The sequence below is a fragment of the Bufo bufo genome, chromosome 8, assembly GCF_905171765.1.
Source record: "Bufo bufo chromosome 8, aBufBuf1.1, whole genome shotgun sequence".
Classification (NCBI taxonomy): domain Eukaryota; kingdom Metazoa; phylum Chordata; class Amphibia; order Anura; family Bufonidae; genus Bufo; species Bufo bufo.
In genome coordinates this window covers 136,148,899-136,165,277 of record NC_053396.1, presented here as the reverse complement: position 1 = coordinate 136,165,277, position 16,379 = coordinate 136,148,899, and the positions used below count along the sequence as shown (strand labels likewise).

General features: G+C 45.7%; 1 protein-coding gene across 1 annotated transcript in view; it reads right to left on the bottom strand.

Annotated features, from left to right (window-relative positions):
* The window catches only part of TBC1D8B (TBC1 domain family member 8B), a 68,029-nt gene extending 64,874 nt beyond the window's left edge, over window positions 1-3,155 (bottom strand). The window contains exon 1 of the mRNA XM_040442357.1: window positions 2,921-3,155. Coding sequence (XP_040298291.1) covers window positions 2,921-3,047 — 127 coding nt within the window. The 5' untranslated portion in view covers window positions 3,048-3,155. The remainder of the gene's footprint in view (window positions 1-2,920) is intronic.
* Between the last annotated feature and the right edge of the window lie 13,224 nt (window positions 3,156-16,379).

The window sequence follows — 16,379 nt, the reverse complement described above, 5'->3', positions numbered from 1 at the left end:
TGACATTAAACTGCCTCGGGAGAGGCGCTAGAACAGCACTGTAAGTGGCAGACAATAGGACAGAACTCAGCTGTGTACCTACATCTTAGAGGACCTGTCACCTCTTCAGACATGTCCATTTTAGTAACCACTTGCATTCCCCAATCCCCATGTAATAATAATTCTGGAGCAACTATTCTACTGACTCTATGTTGTACCATTCTTCTCTTATTCCTGCTAGACTTTTATGTATAAAAGGTACAGATGGGAGTTACTGGTTAGGGGTGTGTCCCTGCACTGTCTGACACTGGCAGCACTGACTGCTTAATGTCAGACTGTGCAGAGACACCCCCCCCCCCCCAACTGGTGACACCCATCTGTACCTTTATCCATAAACATTTAGCAAGAATAATAAAGGAATGGCACTAAAAGAAAACATGTTTCAGAATGGCTATTACATGGGGAATGGAAGTAGCTACTACAACAGACATGGCAGGAGAGGGGACAGGTCCTCTGTCCCCTGGTTTGATGACAGCAAAGTTTGCATCTTAGACACAGAGGAGGACTGTTCAGAGGTGTGAAAGAAGCTATTTAGGTTAAAGGGGTTGCCCCATAAAAACATTCTACATTTTTAAAACCAGCACCTGATGTGAATACTTTTGCAATTACATGTAATGATAATGTTAGTATGGCTACAGAGCTATTTACTGAACTCTATCTGTATAGCGCCACCTGCTGCTTGCTCTTTTTCTATGGAAGCACATGCTCAGTTCCATCCTTCCACTGCCACCAGCTGCAGTAAAAAAGGGCATGCCCCCTGCGAAAGTGCACACCCCTCCAGAACAATTGGAGAAAAGAATGAGGAGATCTCAGGATCAATATGAGGTACAGAGGTTTTTCTTTTAGAAAGAGATTGTCTTGTACTGCATGGTATTAGATTTTCATATTTTTTTTTTTATAACTATGGCATAATTCCTTTAAATTGGAGGAACCAAGCTTAGGCAGGGGAGGAGGCCTGCGGCATCTATTCTCTGCCACTTACAATGCAGCTCTAACACCTCTCCTGAGGCAGTTTAATCACACCTAATAGCTTAAGCCATGCACATGCAATCAACACCTTACCTCCATGGCTGAAGCATGAGTCACCAGTATTTAGTGAGGGAGAAATCTCGTATGAGCCATTCGAATGGACAAAGCCAGTCGGGTGACTAGCGAAACGTCTTCAATAAAGAAATACAAGTCCAGTTGCTCCTGGTGACCCACTGACATGCCACTTGGGAGGCACATCACCGCTGCAGCCAGCCATTGACTGCAGTGGCCCATGTGACGGATGTTTACCTGCAGCGCTGGAAGTCTGCAGAGGTCTCAAGGAGCCGGTAACATGCCCCTGCTCCCCCCATATAACCACTGCAGCCATATAAACAAAGACCGGCAGGTAGAACCGGAGTGCGGTGTTAGAGCAATGTGGGAGTAAACCAGTGAGCATAGCTTCTTTTCTTATTTTATCACAATTCCTGGCACATTTTAAAATAACTCAGAAAACCCCCGTAGTCTGAACACAGGACTGATCCCGAGCCTACATATCCCAAGGCTGCATCCGCAATTCTGCTGGTTGCCCATGAAAACGGTCAAGAAGCTTGTTGTCAGCCACACCCCAACACCTTGCCTCATCTTCTATAATTCAGCATTAGCAATGCGCCGCACAGACAGAAGAAGGGGCGACCGGCGCCACGGCGCACGTGAGTATAATGCTGCTCACTAACATGCCATCGCAGCCAGGACTTCAGTAGCGTGACTCCTGGCTGCCATGGTAACCGATCGGAGCCCCAGCATTACACTGCTGGGACTCCGATCGGAACTGCCCACTGCCACCAATGATGGGGGGAGGGGGACCCTGTGGCCACTGCCACCAATGATTAATACTGGGGTGGGGGGGTTTGAGTTACCAGAGGGGGCTTATAAGAGGGAGAGGCTGGGGGCACATGATAGGCTGGCTGCCATGGTCAGCTCCCTGCTGTTGTCTGCACAAAGCACAGGGCAGCAGGGAGAGTGTAAAGTCCTATTCACCCTGATAGAGCTCTATTAGGGTGAATATGACAAGGGTTCTAGCCCTTAAGGAGGCTAATAGTTATTAAATAAAAAGTAAAAATAAAAAGTTTAAACAACCCCCCAATATAGAAAACAATATATTGCGATATATATCGCACATGCTTAAAATTATATCACAATATAGGTTTTAGGCCATATCGCCCACCCCTAATCCAGAGACTTGCTTTCCTTAGAGCGTCCCACAGAATCAAGCTCGTCTCTCACCTTGAATTCTGCAGAACTGTGATTGCAGCTCTGGAATACAATACCGGGTGCTCGCGGCATCGGGACACGATAAGTAATGGGACTTTTTTTTTTTCATTGTGATTCGTTCTATACAGAAAATGTGAAATGCCGTTTGACGTGACCATGGAAATAGTCAATATGGCCACAATGTAAAACCCCTCATAAAATGGTTCTGACTGAGGCGTAAGATCTTTGCACACCGGGTTATCCAGAGCGCGCGCACGCCCGTGTCACCCGGAGCGCGCACGCCCGTGTCGCCCGGAGCCCGCACGCCCGTGTCGCCCGGAGCCCGCACGCCCGGAGCCCGCACGCTGACTGAACAATACGTGTCAATGGTCCATAATATGCTATTAGTGATAAGGCTTTGCTATAGTGCACTGGTTTACAACCTGTGGTGTAGTGTCCCAGCCGTGGTAAAACTACAACTCCCAGCATGCCCTGACAGTTGTTAAACAAGGATGTGGTATGCTGGGAGTTATAGTTTTGCACCAGCTGGAGCGCTAGCGGTCGGTAAGCAGTGTTTTAAGGCATACAAGGGGTTAACAGGTGTGTAATAAGCGCTTAGAATGGAGCCACAGGCGGAGCCCCGTCCGTGCAGCCTCCGTACCTGTCAGCCCCCCTCCTTCCTCTCCGTAGCCCCTTCTCCTCTGCAGCACGAAGTACGGGTTAGACACCTCGGTCACCCACAGCTTCAGGGCGTTCTTCAGGAGCACTTCCTCCGGTCTCAGCCACATCTTGTCGGTACCGGTCTCATATCTTCCTCACCATCCTGGGCTCCGCAGACACGTAAGCAGCAAACCTGCCAAGACACTGGAGCCGCCAAGTCAGCGACGGGAGTTGTAGTTCCCTGGACTACTGTGGAGAAAGGAAGCAGGGCGTGACCAAGACTACAAGTCCCACAGTGCACCGCGCGGTCATGTAGCCGAGGGGGACGGGTGGGCTCGGAGGAGGCGAGGGACATGTGTGGCAATAGTGATGGTGATTTCCAGGTTTTATGTCTGCATCTCTCTGAGTGGGGAGCAGAAGATGATATGGCTGTGTGAAGACTTGGGGTAGCTTAGTTATTTCCTGGAATCCTTCAAACATGGAGAAGACATTAAAAGGTCACCTATAATAGCCAAGGGAGGTGGAAAGTTTTGGGGGCGGGATGGTAAAGTGGGTGGCAAAATAGCAACCTGTTAGAATTCATGATTCCTTTGCCCATTTTAAGCTTAGAAAACGAAAGCTGAGCTCTGATTGGACAGAAAGCAGATTTCTTAAAGGAATTTTCCAGCCTGTTCTAATAGATCTAGTCCAACATTTAGGTCTCCCGTGGCTGGTACCAACGGGCGGCTATCCCTGTGGCTTTTCTCTGACTCTGCCACACCCACTGAGAAAAATTATGTTTTATTATATGCAAAAGAGCCCCTAGGAGCAATGGGGGCGTTGCCATGACACCTAGAGTTTCTTATGTCTCTGCAACTGCCGCGTCCTCTCCACTTAGACAGGACCAGGCAGTGTGCAGATCATCGCACCTTTGTCTGTAAATCAAAGTGGAGAGAGTGTGGCAGAGGACGAGGGGGGTGGTAGTCCTCATGGTGGCTAGTCCCGCTCCAAAGCTTCCCCATGCGATGTGTGCAGTGATGAAAGGGGTGCAACCCTTCCTCCCCTTGGGGCACACCATGAACTTGGGGGCTACTGATAGTGGTTGGATGGGTACTGGGGTGGAGGGGGCTATGGGTTAGGGAGGCAGTAACCAGCCTGGCTTGGTTATAACAGCAAACTGAAGATGATGGGTGGCACAGTTCAATGAAGGTAGTAGGCCCAATTCTCAGGTACATCACAGGGTAGGCTTTTCCCAAAGGCAGGGCGGAGGGGGTAACTTTGATTTTTATCCCTTTCTATAGATACTATAGAAGTAATCGGATACAAGTAATCTTCCCAATTGGCCAAAAGCGTGCAGTTTGCCTTAATATTTCTCTACTTTTTACTGACTTTCTTGTCCACACACTGTTCCTCTTTAATGGTCCTCAACCTTCTGTAAAATAGTCTGTTCTGTCTCCCTCGGAGGCTGGTTCTTAGCATAGGTGCTTTTCTGGTAGCCTTACACTCACCGGGATGGCGTCTTCCTGGAGGAGAATTCTGCTTCCTCTTGTTTAGCCTATACACCAGCAACTACATACACGTCTTCTCTGTTGGCCTGCTTAGCAAGAACTCAAACACCATGAGTGGGACTAGCACACTACCCAGAAACTATCACTAAGGACTGCCAGTGTCACGGCGCGGTGTGGGTAGTAAACAGGAGACTCCCTCAGGCCTAATACCAAAAGATAGGGGAATACAACAAACAAGAAATAAAGAAAAGACACTTAACTCCGAAGTATGCGGACGAGCAGGAACTCAGAGGAGAACTTCCACAACCAAAAAGGAGCTATCAACCGCATAGCATGATGGGTGAGACCAGACTAAATAGAGGAGTAGGAATGACCACTTAAGTTACACCTGAGACCAGAGGTGTGGTCATAACCAGCAACAACACAGAAACAAGTGAAACCAAAGAGTCTGTCAGATCGCATCACGTGCAGCCAGTCTCTTAGATCTTCTGACCCCTGTCATGGGAGAGACCGTGACAGCCAGTTAACTAATTCCTTACCATATACAGCCTATTAAGATACATAGTGCATAAATAAGCCACATTAATCCTTTAGCAGTGAACCACCAGTTCACCGCACCAACTACCATCCTGTAGTTGAGCAGGCATTACATTATACGTCTATGTTTCTTTGCCTACAGCTCGTATACTAATACCAGAGGAGCCTTATAATATTTCTCCTCTGCCAAGAACTGTAATGCTCCACCATAGTGTGGCAGCTGATAATTTCACAATAGAACTGGATATAATACATGACGCGTAAAGGGTTATTCCGGTTTCATAATATTGTTGATCTACCTTCAAGATAGGTAATCAATATGAGATGGGTAAGGGTGCGATTCTCAACACCCCAGCCTATACGCTGTTTAAAGGGGCACTCACGCACCGCCGACGGCGAGCAGGTACACATTGAAGAAGATGCAGCGCTCACAAGAGCACCACTGCCCCTTCAAACAGATGATCAGTGGGGTGCCAAGAGTTGGACCCCCCCACCGATCTGAAATTGATTACTTATCCTGAGGACAGCTCCTCATTTTCATGAAACCAGGATACCCTTCTAAGCTGGCCATACACATTAGGGTGCATTTAGACGACCGGATCCGCAAAACACGAATGCCGGCCGTGTATGTTCCGTAATTTGCGGCAGACGGCACATGGCGCATGCCTATTGTCCGCAATTGCGGACAAGAATAGGACATGCTTTTTCTTTTCTACGGAACCACGGATGCGGACAGCACACGGTGTGCTGTCCGCATCTTTTGCGGCCCCATAGAAATGAATGGGTCTGCACCTGTTCCACAAAATTGTCACGTCACAAAGCTACCGTAATCTCGCGATCCGCGAGCTAGAGCATGCGCAGTTCGTTCCCTGAGACTGATGCCAGCACAGGGAAGGAACACTATGCCGACACTGCGCATGCTCTAGCTTGCGCATCGCGAGATTACGGCGCTTTAGCTTTGTGACGTCGGGGAGCAAGGAGGAGGATGCGGGGCGGTGCTGGGCTCCTTCACAGTGGGTGGTGCTGGGCTCAGGGTCCGAGAACGCTGGACTCATCTCTCAAGCATGGAGGAGACAGGACTCATCTAAGGTTCATTTACATATCTATCACATCGTTTTTTTACACAATAAAAGCACACAGAGCTATGGGGACTGGGTATTGCGGATGTGCTAGCAGCCATCTAGCAACCCATGTCCTCAGCTCTATACCCAAAGTCCAGGTGACAGGAAGTCTTTATCAAGCTGGTTATTGAGTAAACCCCTTCATTGCTGCGGGTTTCTTCACTCCATATTCTGGGTGACAATGCATGCACCAAGGTTCTTGTTTCTGGCTAAACCCAAATCTGGAGGCTCGTTGTGCTGCTTATCCGTGATTTTTCTGAAACATACTGGGGGGACATCTCATCAGCCGCTAGTGTGGTTTTAAATACATTGAGGCAGATTTAGTAAGACCGGCGTTTCTTAGGAGTAAGATGTGCCAAATTTATTAGGAGACACAAGCCTTTTAACATTTTTGGTGCATCTTCTGGCTTCCTGTGCACCAGAAACTGAAATTTAAACAAGTGTAGAACTGAAACTATATTTTACAGCATTTTCTGGTGGAAATGATAGAAAAACCATGGGGCATTTGGGAGGCCGCACCCCACCTGGAAGCCCCATTCTCCTGCCACTTTTGAAATGTAGCAAGAAATGCAAAAAGATGTCAAATATAACTCAAATTCGGTGTGCGTGAAAATTTGCAACTGTAAACGCCACTTGTCTGGCACAACACCTTGAATAAATGTACTCGATTGTGGGGTTGCTGATCCAGGCAGCCAACCTGTGTCTAGGACTTGCGCAGATGCAAGCAGCAGAATCGCCTGTATTTGTCCAAGCGCTGGACTTGCGCAGAAGTGTGGACAGCACAGAAAGCAGTCTTGCGGGTAAATCACAAGACCGCCAATATGTTTCTTTGTATGTATACAGAAAACGCTGCGTCCGTTAGGGTCACAGTGCATACGTGTGCAGGCGGCGGCTTTTATTTGCACAGGGAAGTGTGATATAAAGTATATAAGGTAAAGTTTACTTATTTTTCTCTATACAGTGGCTAACCCTTTAATAGAGTATGTGATTTTAAATATCCTTTTTATACTGTACAGTCTGAACAGTGGTTGAATTTTGAATAACTGTGTATTGGGGTAAGTGACCCTATTTTCTATAACTGATAGTGGATCATTACATATCCAATCAGGGTAAAGCTGTAAAATAAAATGGGTATCAGGACAACAGACACAATGGGTGGTTATACTATGCGTTATTTTTAGGGATGAGCGAATCGACTTCGGATGAAACATCCAAAGTCAATTTGCATAAAACTTTGTTCTAATACTGTACGGAGCAGGAGATCCGTACAGTATTAGAATGTATTTTGCTCCAATGGACCAAAGATATTGCTTCGCGAAGTCTCGCGGGACTTCGAGTAATAACTTCATAAATTAATTTGTACTGTAAAAAAACATTTCCCGAACTCTGGTTCAGTTCTAAGGTACCATTTGGAACCGAACCAGAGTTCGGGAAATGTTTTTTAACAGTACAAATTAATTTATGAAGTTATTACTCGAAGTCCCGCGAGACTTCGCGAAGCAATATCTTCAGTTCATTGGAGACAATACATTCTAATACTGTACGGAGCTCCTGCTCCGTACAGTATTAGAACAAAGTTTTATGCGAAACGACTTCGGATTTTTCATCCGAAGTCGATTCACTCATCCCTAGTTATTTTCCATTCTCTGAATAGTTTTTCCATATTCATGTCATTCCTTTTCTAATACTGCCATCTACTGTACATTTATCTGATTGCAGGCTGTCTTACAGAGTAAGGTTACTTTTATATCTGTGTTGTGCTATCCGGTATTGAGATCCTGCACAGGCTCTCAAAACCGCAGCACAACGCTTCAGTTTTGTCCCCATTTATTGTCAATGGGGACAAAACTGAACAAACCGGAACAGAGTGCACCAGAATGCGTTCCGCTCCAGTTTTCTGCGTTCCCATGCTGGACACAAAACTGCTGCAAGCAGAGTTTTTTATGGGGGCATGGGAAACTGAAGAAGCCAGTTCCAGCACCAAAAACCATTTAAGTCAATAGTGCCGGATCAGTTTTTTTCAGACGGTTCCTTCCTTTTTAAATATAATATAACCGGATCCATTCTGAATAGATGCAGCCGGTTGTATTATTATAATGGAATATACTGTGGTTTTGAGATCCCATGCCAGATCTCAAAACCGGACAGCAAAAACGCAGATGTGAAAGTAGCCTAACTGTAACCTCAGATAAAGGAAACATAAAGCTTTCCCCAAATTGTTGCACATTCGGGTTTTGTACTTGAATGGGGCTGAGCTGCGCTTAGGCCGCGTGACCAATGGTCAAGAAGCAAGAAGGTCGCAGCTCTAACAGGAGCGCTGGGGCTTTCTCAAACAGCTGATTGGTGGGGGTCCCAGGTGTTGGACCCTCACAGATCAGATGCTGATGAACTATCCAGGATAGGTCAACACTTAAAAAGAGTCGGATATCCCCTCTAACAAACATCTTCCCTACCTGTTTCTACCCTTAACCACTTAAAGGGAACCTGTCATCGGGATTTTGGGTATAGAGCTGAGGACATGGGTTGCTGGATGGCCGCTAGCACATCCGCAATACCCAGTCCCCATAGCTCTGTGTGCTTTTATTGTGGGAAAAAAGCGATTTGATACATATGCAAATTAACATAAAAGAGTCATATCTTACTTGTGTGACCAGAGAAGAGTCATATTTTCAAGCTCTGACTCATCTCAGGGTAATTTGCATATGTATCAAATCGGTTTTTATACACAATAAAAGCACACAGAGCTATGGGGACTGGGTATTGCGGATGTGCTAGCGGCCATCCAGCAACCCATGTCCTCAGCTCTATACCCAAAATCCCGGTGACAGGTTCCCTTTAAGGACCACAGGTTTATACCCCCCTAGTGACCAGGCCCTTTTTTACAAATCGGCACTCCACAACTTTAGCGGTTTATTGCTCGGTCATGCAACTTACCACCCAAATGAATTTTACCTCCTTTTCTTCTCACTAATAGAGCTTTCATTTGGTGGTATTTCATTGCTGCTGACATTTTTACTTTTTTTGTTAATCGAAATTTAACGATTTTTTTGCAAAAAATGTCATTTTTCACTTTCAGTTCTAAATTTTTGCAAAAAAAAACGACATCCATATATAAATTTTTCTCTAAATTTATTGTTCTACATGTCTTTGATAAAAAAAAAAATGTTTGGGTAAAAAAAAATGGTTTGGATAAAAGTTATAGCGTTTACAAACTATGGTACAAAAATGTGAATTTCCGCTTTTTGAAGCAGCTCTGACTTTCTGAGCACCTGTCATGTTTCCTGAGGTTCTACAATGGCCAGACAGTACAAACACCCCACAAATGACCCCATTTCGGAAAGTAGACACCCTAAGGTATTCGCTGATGGGCATAGTGAGTTCATAGAACTTTTTATTTTTTGTCACAAGTTAGCGGAAAATGATGATTTATTTTTTTTATTTATTTTTTCTTACAAAGTCTCATATTCCACTAACTTGTGACAAAAAATAAAAACTTCTATGAACTCACTATGCCCATCAGCGAATACCTTGGGGTGTCTTCTTTCCAAAATGGGGTCACTTGTGGGGTAGTTATACTGCCCTGGCATTCTAGGGGCTCGAATGTGTGGTAAGTAGTTTGAAATCAAAATCTGTAAAAAATGGCCGGTGAAATCCAAAAGGTGCTCTTTGGAATGTGGGCCCCTTTGCCCACCTAGGCTGCAAAAAAGTGTCACACATCTGGTATCTCCATACTCAGGAGAAGTTGGGCAATGTGTTTTGGGGTGTTATTTTACATATACCCATGCTGGGTGAGATAAATATCTTGGTCAAATGCCAACTTTGTATAAAAAAATGGGAAAAGTTGTCTTTTGCCAAGTTATTTCTCTCACCCAGCATGGGTATATGTAAAATGACACCCCAAAACACATTGCCCAACTTCTCCTGAGTACGGAGATACCACATGTGTGACACTTTTTTGCAGCCTAGATGCGCAAAGGGGCCCACATTCCTTTTATGAGGGCATTTTTAGACATTTGGATCCCAGACTTCTTCTCACGCTTTAGGGCCCCTAAAATGCCAGGGCAGTATAAATCCCCCACATGTGACCCCATTTTGGAAAGAAGACACCCCAAGGTATTTAATGAGGGGCATGGCGAGTTCATAGAATAATTTTTTTTTGGCACAAGTTAGCGGAAATAGATTATTTATTTTTTTCTCACAAAGTCTCCCTTTCCGCTAACTTGGGACAAAAATTTCAATCTTTCATGGACTCAATATGCCCCTCAGCGAATATGTTGGGGTGTCTTCTTTCCGAAATCGGGTCACATGTGGGGTATTTATACTGCCCTGGCATTCTAGGGGCCCTAAAGCGTGAGAAGAAGTCTGGAATATAAATGTCTAAAAACTTTTACGCATTTGGATTCCGTGAAGGGTATGGTGAGTTCATGTGAGATTTTATTTTTTGACACAAGTTAGTGGAATATGAGACTTTGTAAGAAAAATAAATAAATTTCCGCTAACTTGGGCCAAAAAAATGTCTGAATGGAGCCTTACAGGGGAGTGATCAATGACAGGGGGATGATCAATGACAGGGGGGTGATCAGGGAGTCTATATGGGGTGATCACCCCCCTGTCATTGATCACCCCCCTGTCAGGCTCCATTCAGATGTCCGTATGTGTTTTGCGGATCCGATTCATGTGTCCGTGGATCCGTAAAAAACATACGGACATCTGAATGCAGCCTTACAGGGGGGTGATCAATGACAGGGGGGTGATCAGGGAGTCTATATGGGGTGATCACCCCCCTGTCATTGATCACCCCCCTATAAGGCTCCATTCAGATGTCCGTATGTGTTTTGCGGATCCGATCCATGTATCAGTGGATCCGTAAAAATCATACGGACATCTGAATGGAGCCTTACAAGGGGATGATCAATGACAGGGGGGTGATTAGGGAGTCTATATGGGGTGATCACCCCTATCATTGATCACCCCCCTGTAAGGCTCCATTCAGACGTCTGTATGTGTTTTGCGGATCCGATCCATGTATCCGTGGATCCGTAAAAAACATACGGACATCTGAATGCAGCCTTACAGGGGGGTGATCAATGACAGGGGGGTGATCAATGACAGGGGGGTGATCAGGGAGTCTATATGGGGTGATCAGGGGCTAATAAGGGGTTAATAAGTGACAGGGGGGGGTGTAGTGTAGTGTGGTGCTTGGTGCTACATATTGCTGAGCTACCTGTGTCCTCTGGTGGTCGATCCAAACAAAAGGGACCACCAGAGGACCAGGTAGCAGGTATATTAGACGCTGTTATCAAAACAGCGTCTAATATACCTGTTAGGGGTTAAAAAAATCACATCTATAGCCTGCCAGCGAACGATCGCCGCTGGCAGGCTGGAGATCCACTCGCTTACCTTCCGATCCTGTGAACGCGCCCGCCTGTGTGCGTGCGTTCACAGGAAATCTCGGCTCACGCGAGATGACGCCAATCGGCGTTAGCGTAGCCTGGGAGAGCCGCCGCAATGACGCCTTTCGGCGTTACATGTGCGGCAAGCGGTTAAATAAACTTCCCACCCTGACGACTCTTTTACATTACCATTGAGTAAACTATTCCTGCTTCTCCACCAAGCGCCATCATACTTATTAACTCCAAAAATGTTGAAGCAAAATAGATCCAGGTGGAAAAAGGGCCCTTTGCTATATTAGTGGCCCTGTGCACTCAACTCAAACATAGTTTCCCAATTTCTGCCCCACACAGTACTAAGGCTCTCTTAAAGAGGTTGTCCAGTCATTACTAATGTGATGGCCTATCCTCAGGATTGGCAAGGGGTCTGTGTCACGAGTAATGGGGAGGGGATAACACCAAATGACACACAGAAGGAACAGACCGGAGTCTAGGCCTCAAAGCTAATTGAGAGGGATGGTGATCTCCTAGGAATTCCTAGACCTCTCCCTGACCCCTGCCAGTATGAGTAGACCCTGAAGGTGGAGATACTCATACACCGGAACCTAGGCTCTGAAGACCCTGGAAGGCCCTAGGAATGATGGCAGGGAATGAGACTACTAGTTCCTTCCCAGATGAAGGAACCAGCGTCTCCCTGAGGCCTAGACAACAACACACACACAAGCGAACAACAAAATGCAAGACAAAACACACTTAGCTTTAAGCAGAATAGAGGAGCAGGAGTTCCAAAGGAACAACACACCAGCTCAACCAACTCCAGGAGAAAATATCAACCGCATGGTAAGCAGTGAGGATCAGAACTAAATAGGACTTCAGTAATGTCTACATGCTGCACCTGACAAGAGGTGTGGTCATTACCAAACACAACACTGAAAGGAGAAAACAGAGAGACTGTCAGATACCCTCACATGCCGCCAGTCTCTCCGATTATCTCACCTCTGTCATGGGAGGGATTGTGACAGTAGCCCCCCCCCCCCTCCCTCTACGGTTGACCTCCGGACACCCAGGGCCGACTTTATCAGGATACGCCCTGTGAAAGGTCTTCACAAGGCGACTGGCATTAACGTCGGTCGCAGGAACCCACATTCTTTCCTCTGGACCATAACTTTTCCAGTTCATGAGATACTGAAGAGATTGACGGAGAAATCGTGAGTTCACTGTCCTGGCAATCTGAAATTCAAGATTACCGTCCACCAATACGTAAGGAGGACGGTTCGACATATCTTTTCAGTAATAATTTAAGAAAAACATTATGAATTTTTAAAGCCTGCGTAAGTTCAAGACGAAAAGCAACCAGATTAATAATGGAAGAGATCTTATATGGCCCAATAAACCTTGGCCCCAACTTCCAAGAAGGTACCTTCAACCTAATGTTTCTTGTGGACAGCCACACAGAATCACCCACTCTCAGGTCCGTACCACTCATACGTCTCTTGTCAGCCATACGTTTATACTTTTTGCCCATTTTTTTTTTATTTGCTTCGAATTTTCCGTCAAATAGATGACAACGAAGAGGAAAATCTTTCCTCTTCCTGTATACCAGAAGTCACAGTACCAGAAAATGTGCCAAACTGCGGATGGAACCCATATTCTCTGAAAAACGGCGACTTATCAGTGGACTCCTGCCTACGGTTATTTATGGCAAACTTGGCCATCGACAAAAATGAAAAACACTCCTCCTGATTCTCTGAGACAAAACATCTCAAATAAGTCTCCAGATTCCTGTTAGTGCGCTCAGTCTGTCCGTTCGACTGAGGATGAAAGGCCGAAGAGAAGGACAATTGTACCCCCAGGCGAGTACAGAACGCCTTCCAGAATCTGGAAACAGAGTCCCCCTATCAGACACCACATCAGAGGGGATACCTTGTAGTTTCACTATGTAATTGACAAACACTTGTGTGAGAGTGTTAGCATTAGGTAGACCTGATAATGCTATAAAGTGCGACATCTTGCTGAAGCGATCAGCAACCACCAGAATCACAGTTTTCCCTGAGGAATTCGGCAAATCTGTGATAAAGTCCATGGACAAATGAGTCCACGGTCAAGACGGGATAGACAAGGGAAGCAGAGATCCTGAAGGCCGCGTATGTGTCACCTTGGCACGCGCACAAGTCTCACAAGCTGACACATAGCCCTCAACACATTTACGCAATCCTGGCCACCGGAAATCTCTGGGAAATTAGATCAACCGTAGATCTGCTCCCAGGGTGTCCCGTAAGAACAGTACTGTGATGTTCCTGAAACACCTTGTGCCGTAGTTCCGAAGGAACAAACAACTTCCCTGGAGGACGAGAATCAGGTGTATCTCTCTGTGCCTCCAACACCTCTGCCTCGAGTTCAGGATGAATGATGGATACAACCAACTCATCAGCTAATATCGGGCCAGGATCCTCCGACTCCCCCCCCGGGAAAGCTACGTGACAAATCATCTGCTTTGACCTTAACCCCAGGGCGTTAGATAACAATGAAATTAAATCTGGTAAAAAAACAGCAAACATCTGGCCTGCCTTGGGTACAGCTGACTCCAGATAGGCCATATTTTTTTTACCGTAATGGGATAAATCGCTCCTTCCAACCAATTACGCCATTCCTCAAAAGCCAACTTAATGGCCAGCAACTCTCTATTACCTACATAATAATTTCTTTCAGCAATAGAGAGTTTTTTTTAGAGAGAAAAGCACATGGGCGCCATTTGCTAGGAGAAGGAATCTGCGACAAGACTGCTCCAACCCCTACCTCGGATGTGTCAACTTCCACAATGAATGGCTGTGACACATCAGGTTGCACCAATATAGGAGCAGAAGCAAAACATTCCTGCACAGATGAAAAGACCAGACTGAGAAATCCGCACCTTTCTTAGTCATATCTGTTAATGGTTTAACAACAGTCGAATAATTCAAGATAAATTTACGGTAGTAGTTGTTGAACCCCAAAAATCGCATGAGCGCTTTCAACTTTTTCCGGATCCATGCGAAAACCCGAAGATGAGAGTAGGTAACCCAGGAATTGCACTTCCGGAACAGCAAATACACACTTCCCCATCTTAGCATACAATTTATACACCCTTAGGATCTGTAAGATCTATCGGGGGAATAAATTAAAATATCATCCAGATACACCACCACAAACCTGCCTATCAGATGATGAAAGATGTAATTGATGAAATGTTGAAAAACAGCAGGAGCATTGGTCAACCCAAAAGGCATGACCAAATTCTCAAAATGACCCTCAGGGGTATTAAAGTCTGTCTTCCATTCGTCCTCCTCCTTGATCCTTACCAGATTATATGCCCCCCTCAAATCCAATTTAGAGAACACCTTGGCACCGACAATCTGATTTGAACAAATCTGGGATCAAAGGAAGGGGATAGGGATCACGGACAGTAATGCGATTAAGCTCACGGAAATCCAGACATGGTCTAAGAGTTCCTTTCTTTTTCTTAACAAAGAAAATCCCTGCATCAACTGGGGATTTGGAAGGTCTAATATGTCCCTTAGCCAAACTCTAGGTGATATACTCTCACATGGCTACTCTTTCAGGTTCAGAAAGATTATACAACTGAAACTTGGGCAATCTAGCTCCAGGAATAAGGTTAATGGGGCAATCATACTCCCGATGTGGAGGTAATTCCTGGTCTCCACTTTCAGAGAATACATCTGAAAAATCCAAAATAAAAGAAGGTACAATTTTAGTGGTTACAACAGAAAGCGACGTGCTAAGACAGTTGTCTATGCAAAAATCACTCCAATCAAGAATCTGTCTCACTTGCCAATCAATGGTAGGATTATGTTTGGATAACCACGGTAAACCTAGCACCAGAAGAGCAGGCAGACCCTCCAGCACAAAACATGAAATGGATTCTTGATGAGAATCTGGCACCTTTAGGCGAATGTCCTGCACTATTTGTGACAGTGGAGCGGAATCAATCACAAACACCGAAATATTTTTGTCAAATGCGCTTGTTGTCAAACCATGCATACGGACAACCCCTACCCCACTGTCAATAAATACTTCAATTCCCACAGTTTTGGAGTCTAGCGCCACCTTGGCAGGCAGGAGATATCGGGTGCTACCGGTAAATGACAAAATTACATTCTCAGATTCCCCACCCACACTACCAAGAGTGAGAAGAGGACTAAACACATTTGTTTTCTTTCTCTCCTTGACGTTTAACATAAGGACATACGTTAACAAAAAGTCCCCCTTTACCACAGAAAAAGCAGTCTTTTCTTAACCCTAACATTTTTATCACCAGGTCCAGGAGTGACTTCTCCCAACTGCATTTGCTCATCATCAGACATGAGCTCAAGTGCCTCCCTACCCAAAGTGTCGGAAGAGGCCGCTTCCCCATATGATAGTTGTTCCTGAGCGAGAGGAACCTTAGAACTCTCCCTCAGGCGTCTATCAATATGTACCGCCAGAGACATGGCCGCCTTCAATGACTGGATATTCGTGAAATGCCAATGCGTCCTTCAGGTTCTCGGATAACCCTTGATAGAATTTACTACGGAGGGCTGGGTCATTCCAGTCAGTATCAGTTGCCCGTCTCCTAAATTCAGAGCAATAGATCTCCGCAGAACGCTCTCCCTGCCGTAAGCCACGCAACTTAGCCTCGGACAGGGAGACCCGATCTGGGTCATCATAGATAAGACCTAGAGCTCTACCGACCGGAGGGACTGTGATCCTGTCGGCAGCGAAAAAGCCCAAGACTGAGCGTCACCTTTCAGCAATGAAATAATAATCCCCACTCTTTGACTCTCATCCCCAGAAGAGTTAGGATGTAGTCTAAAATATAGTTTGCACGACTCCCTGAACCGAACAAAGTTGTCACTTCCCCCGGAAAACCTATCCGGGAGAGCGACCTT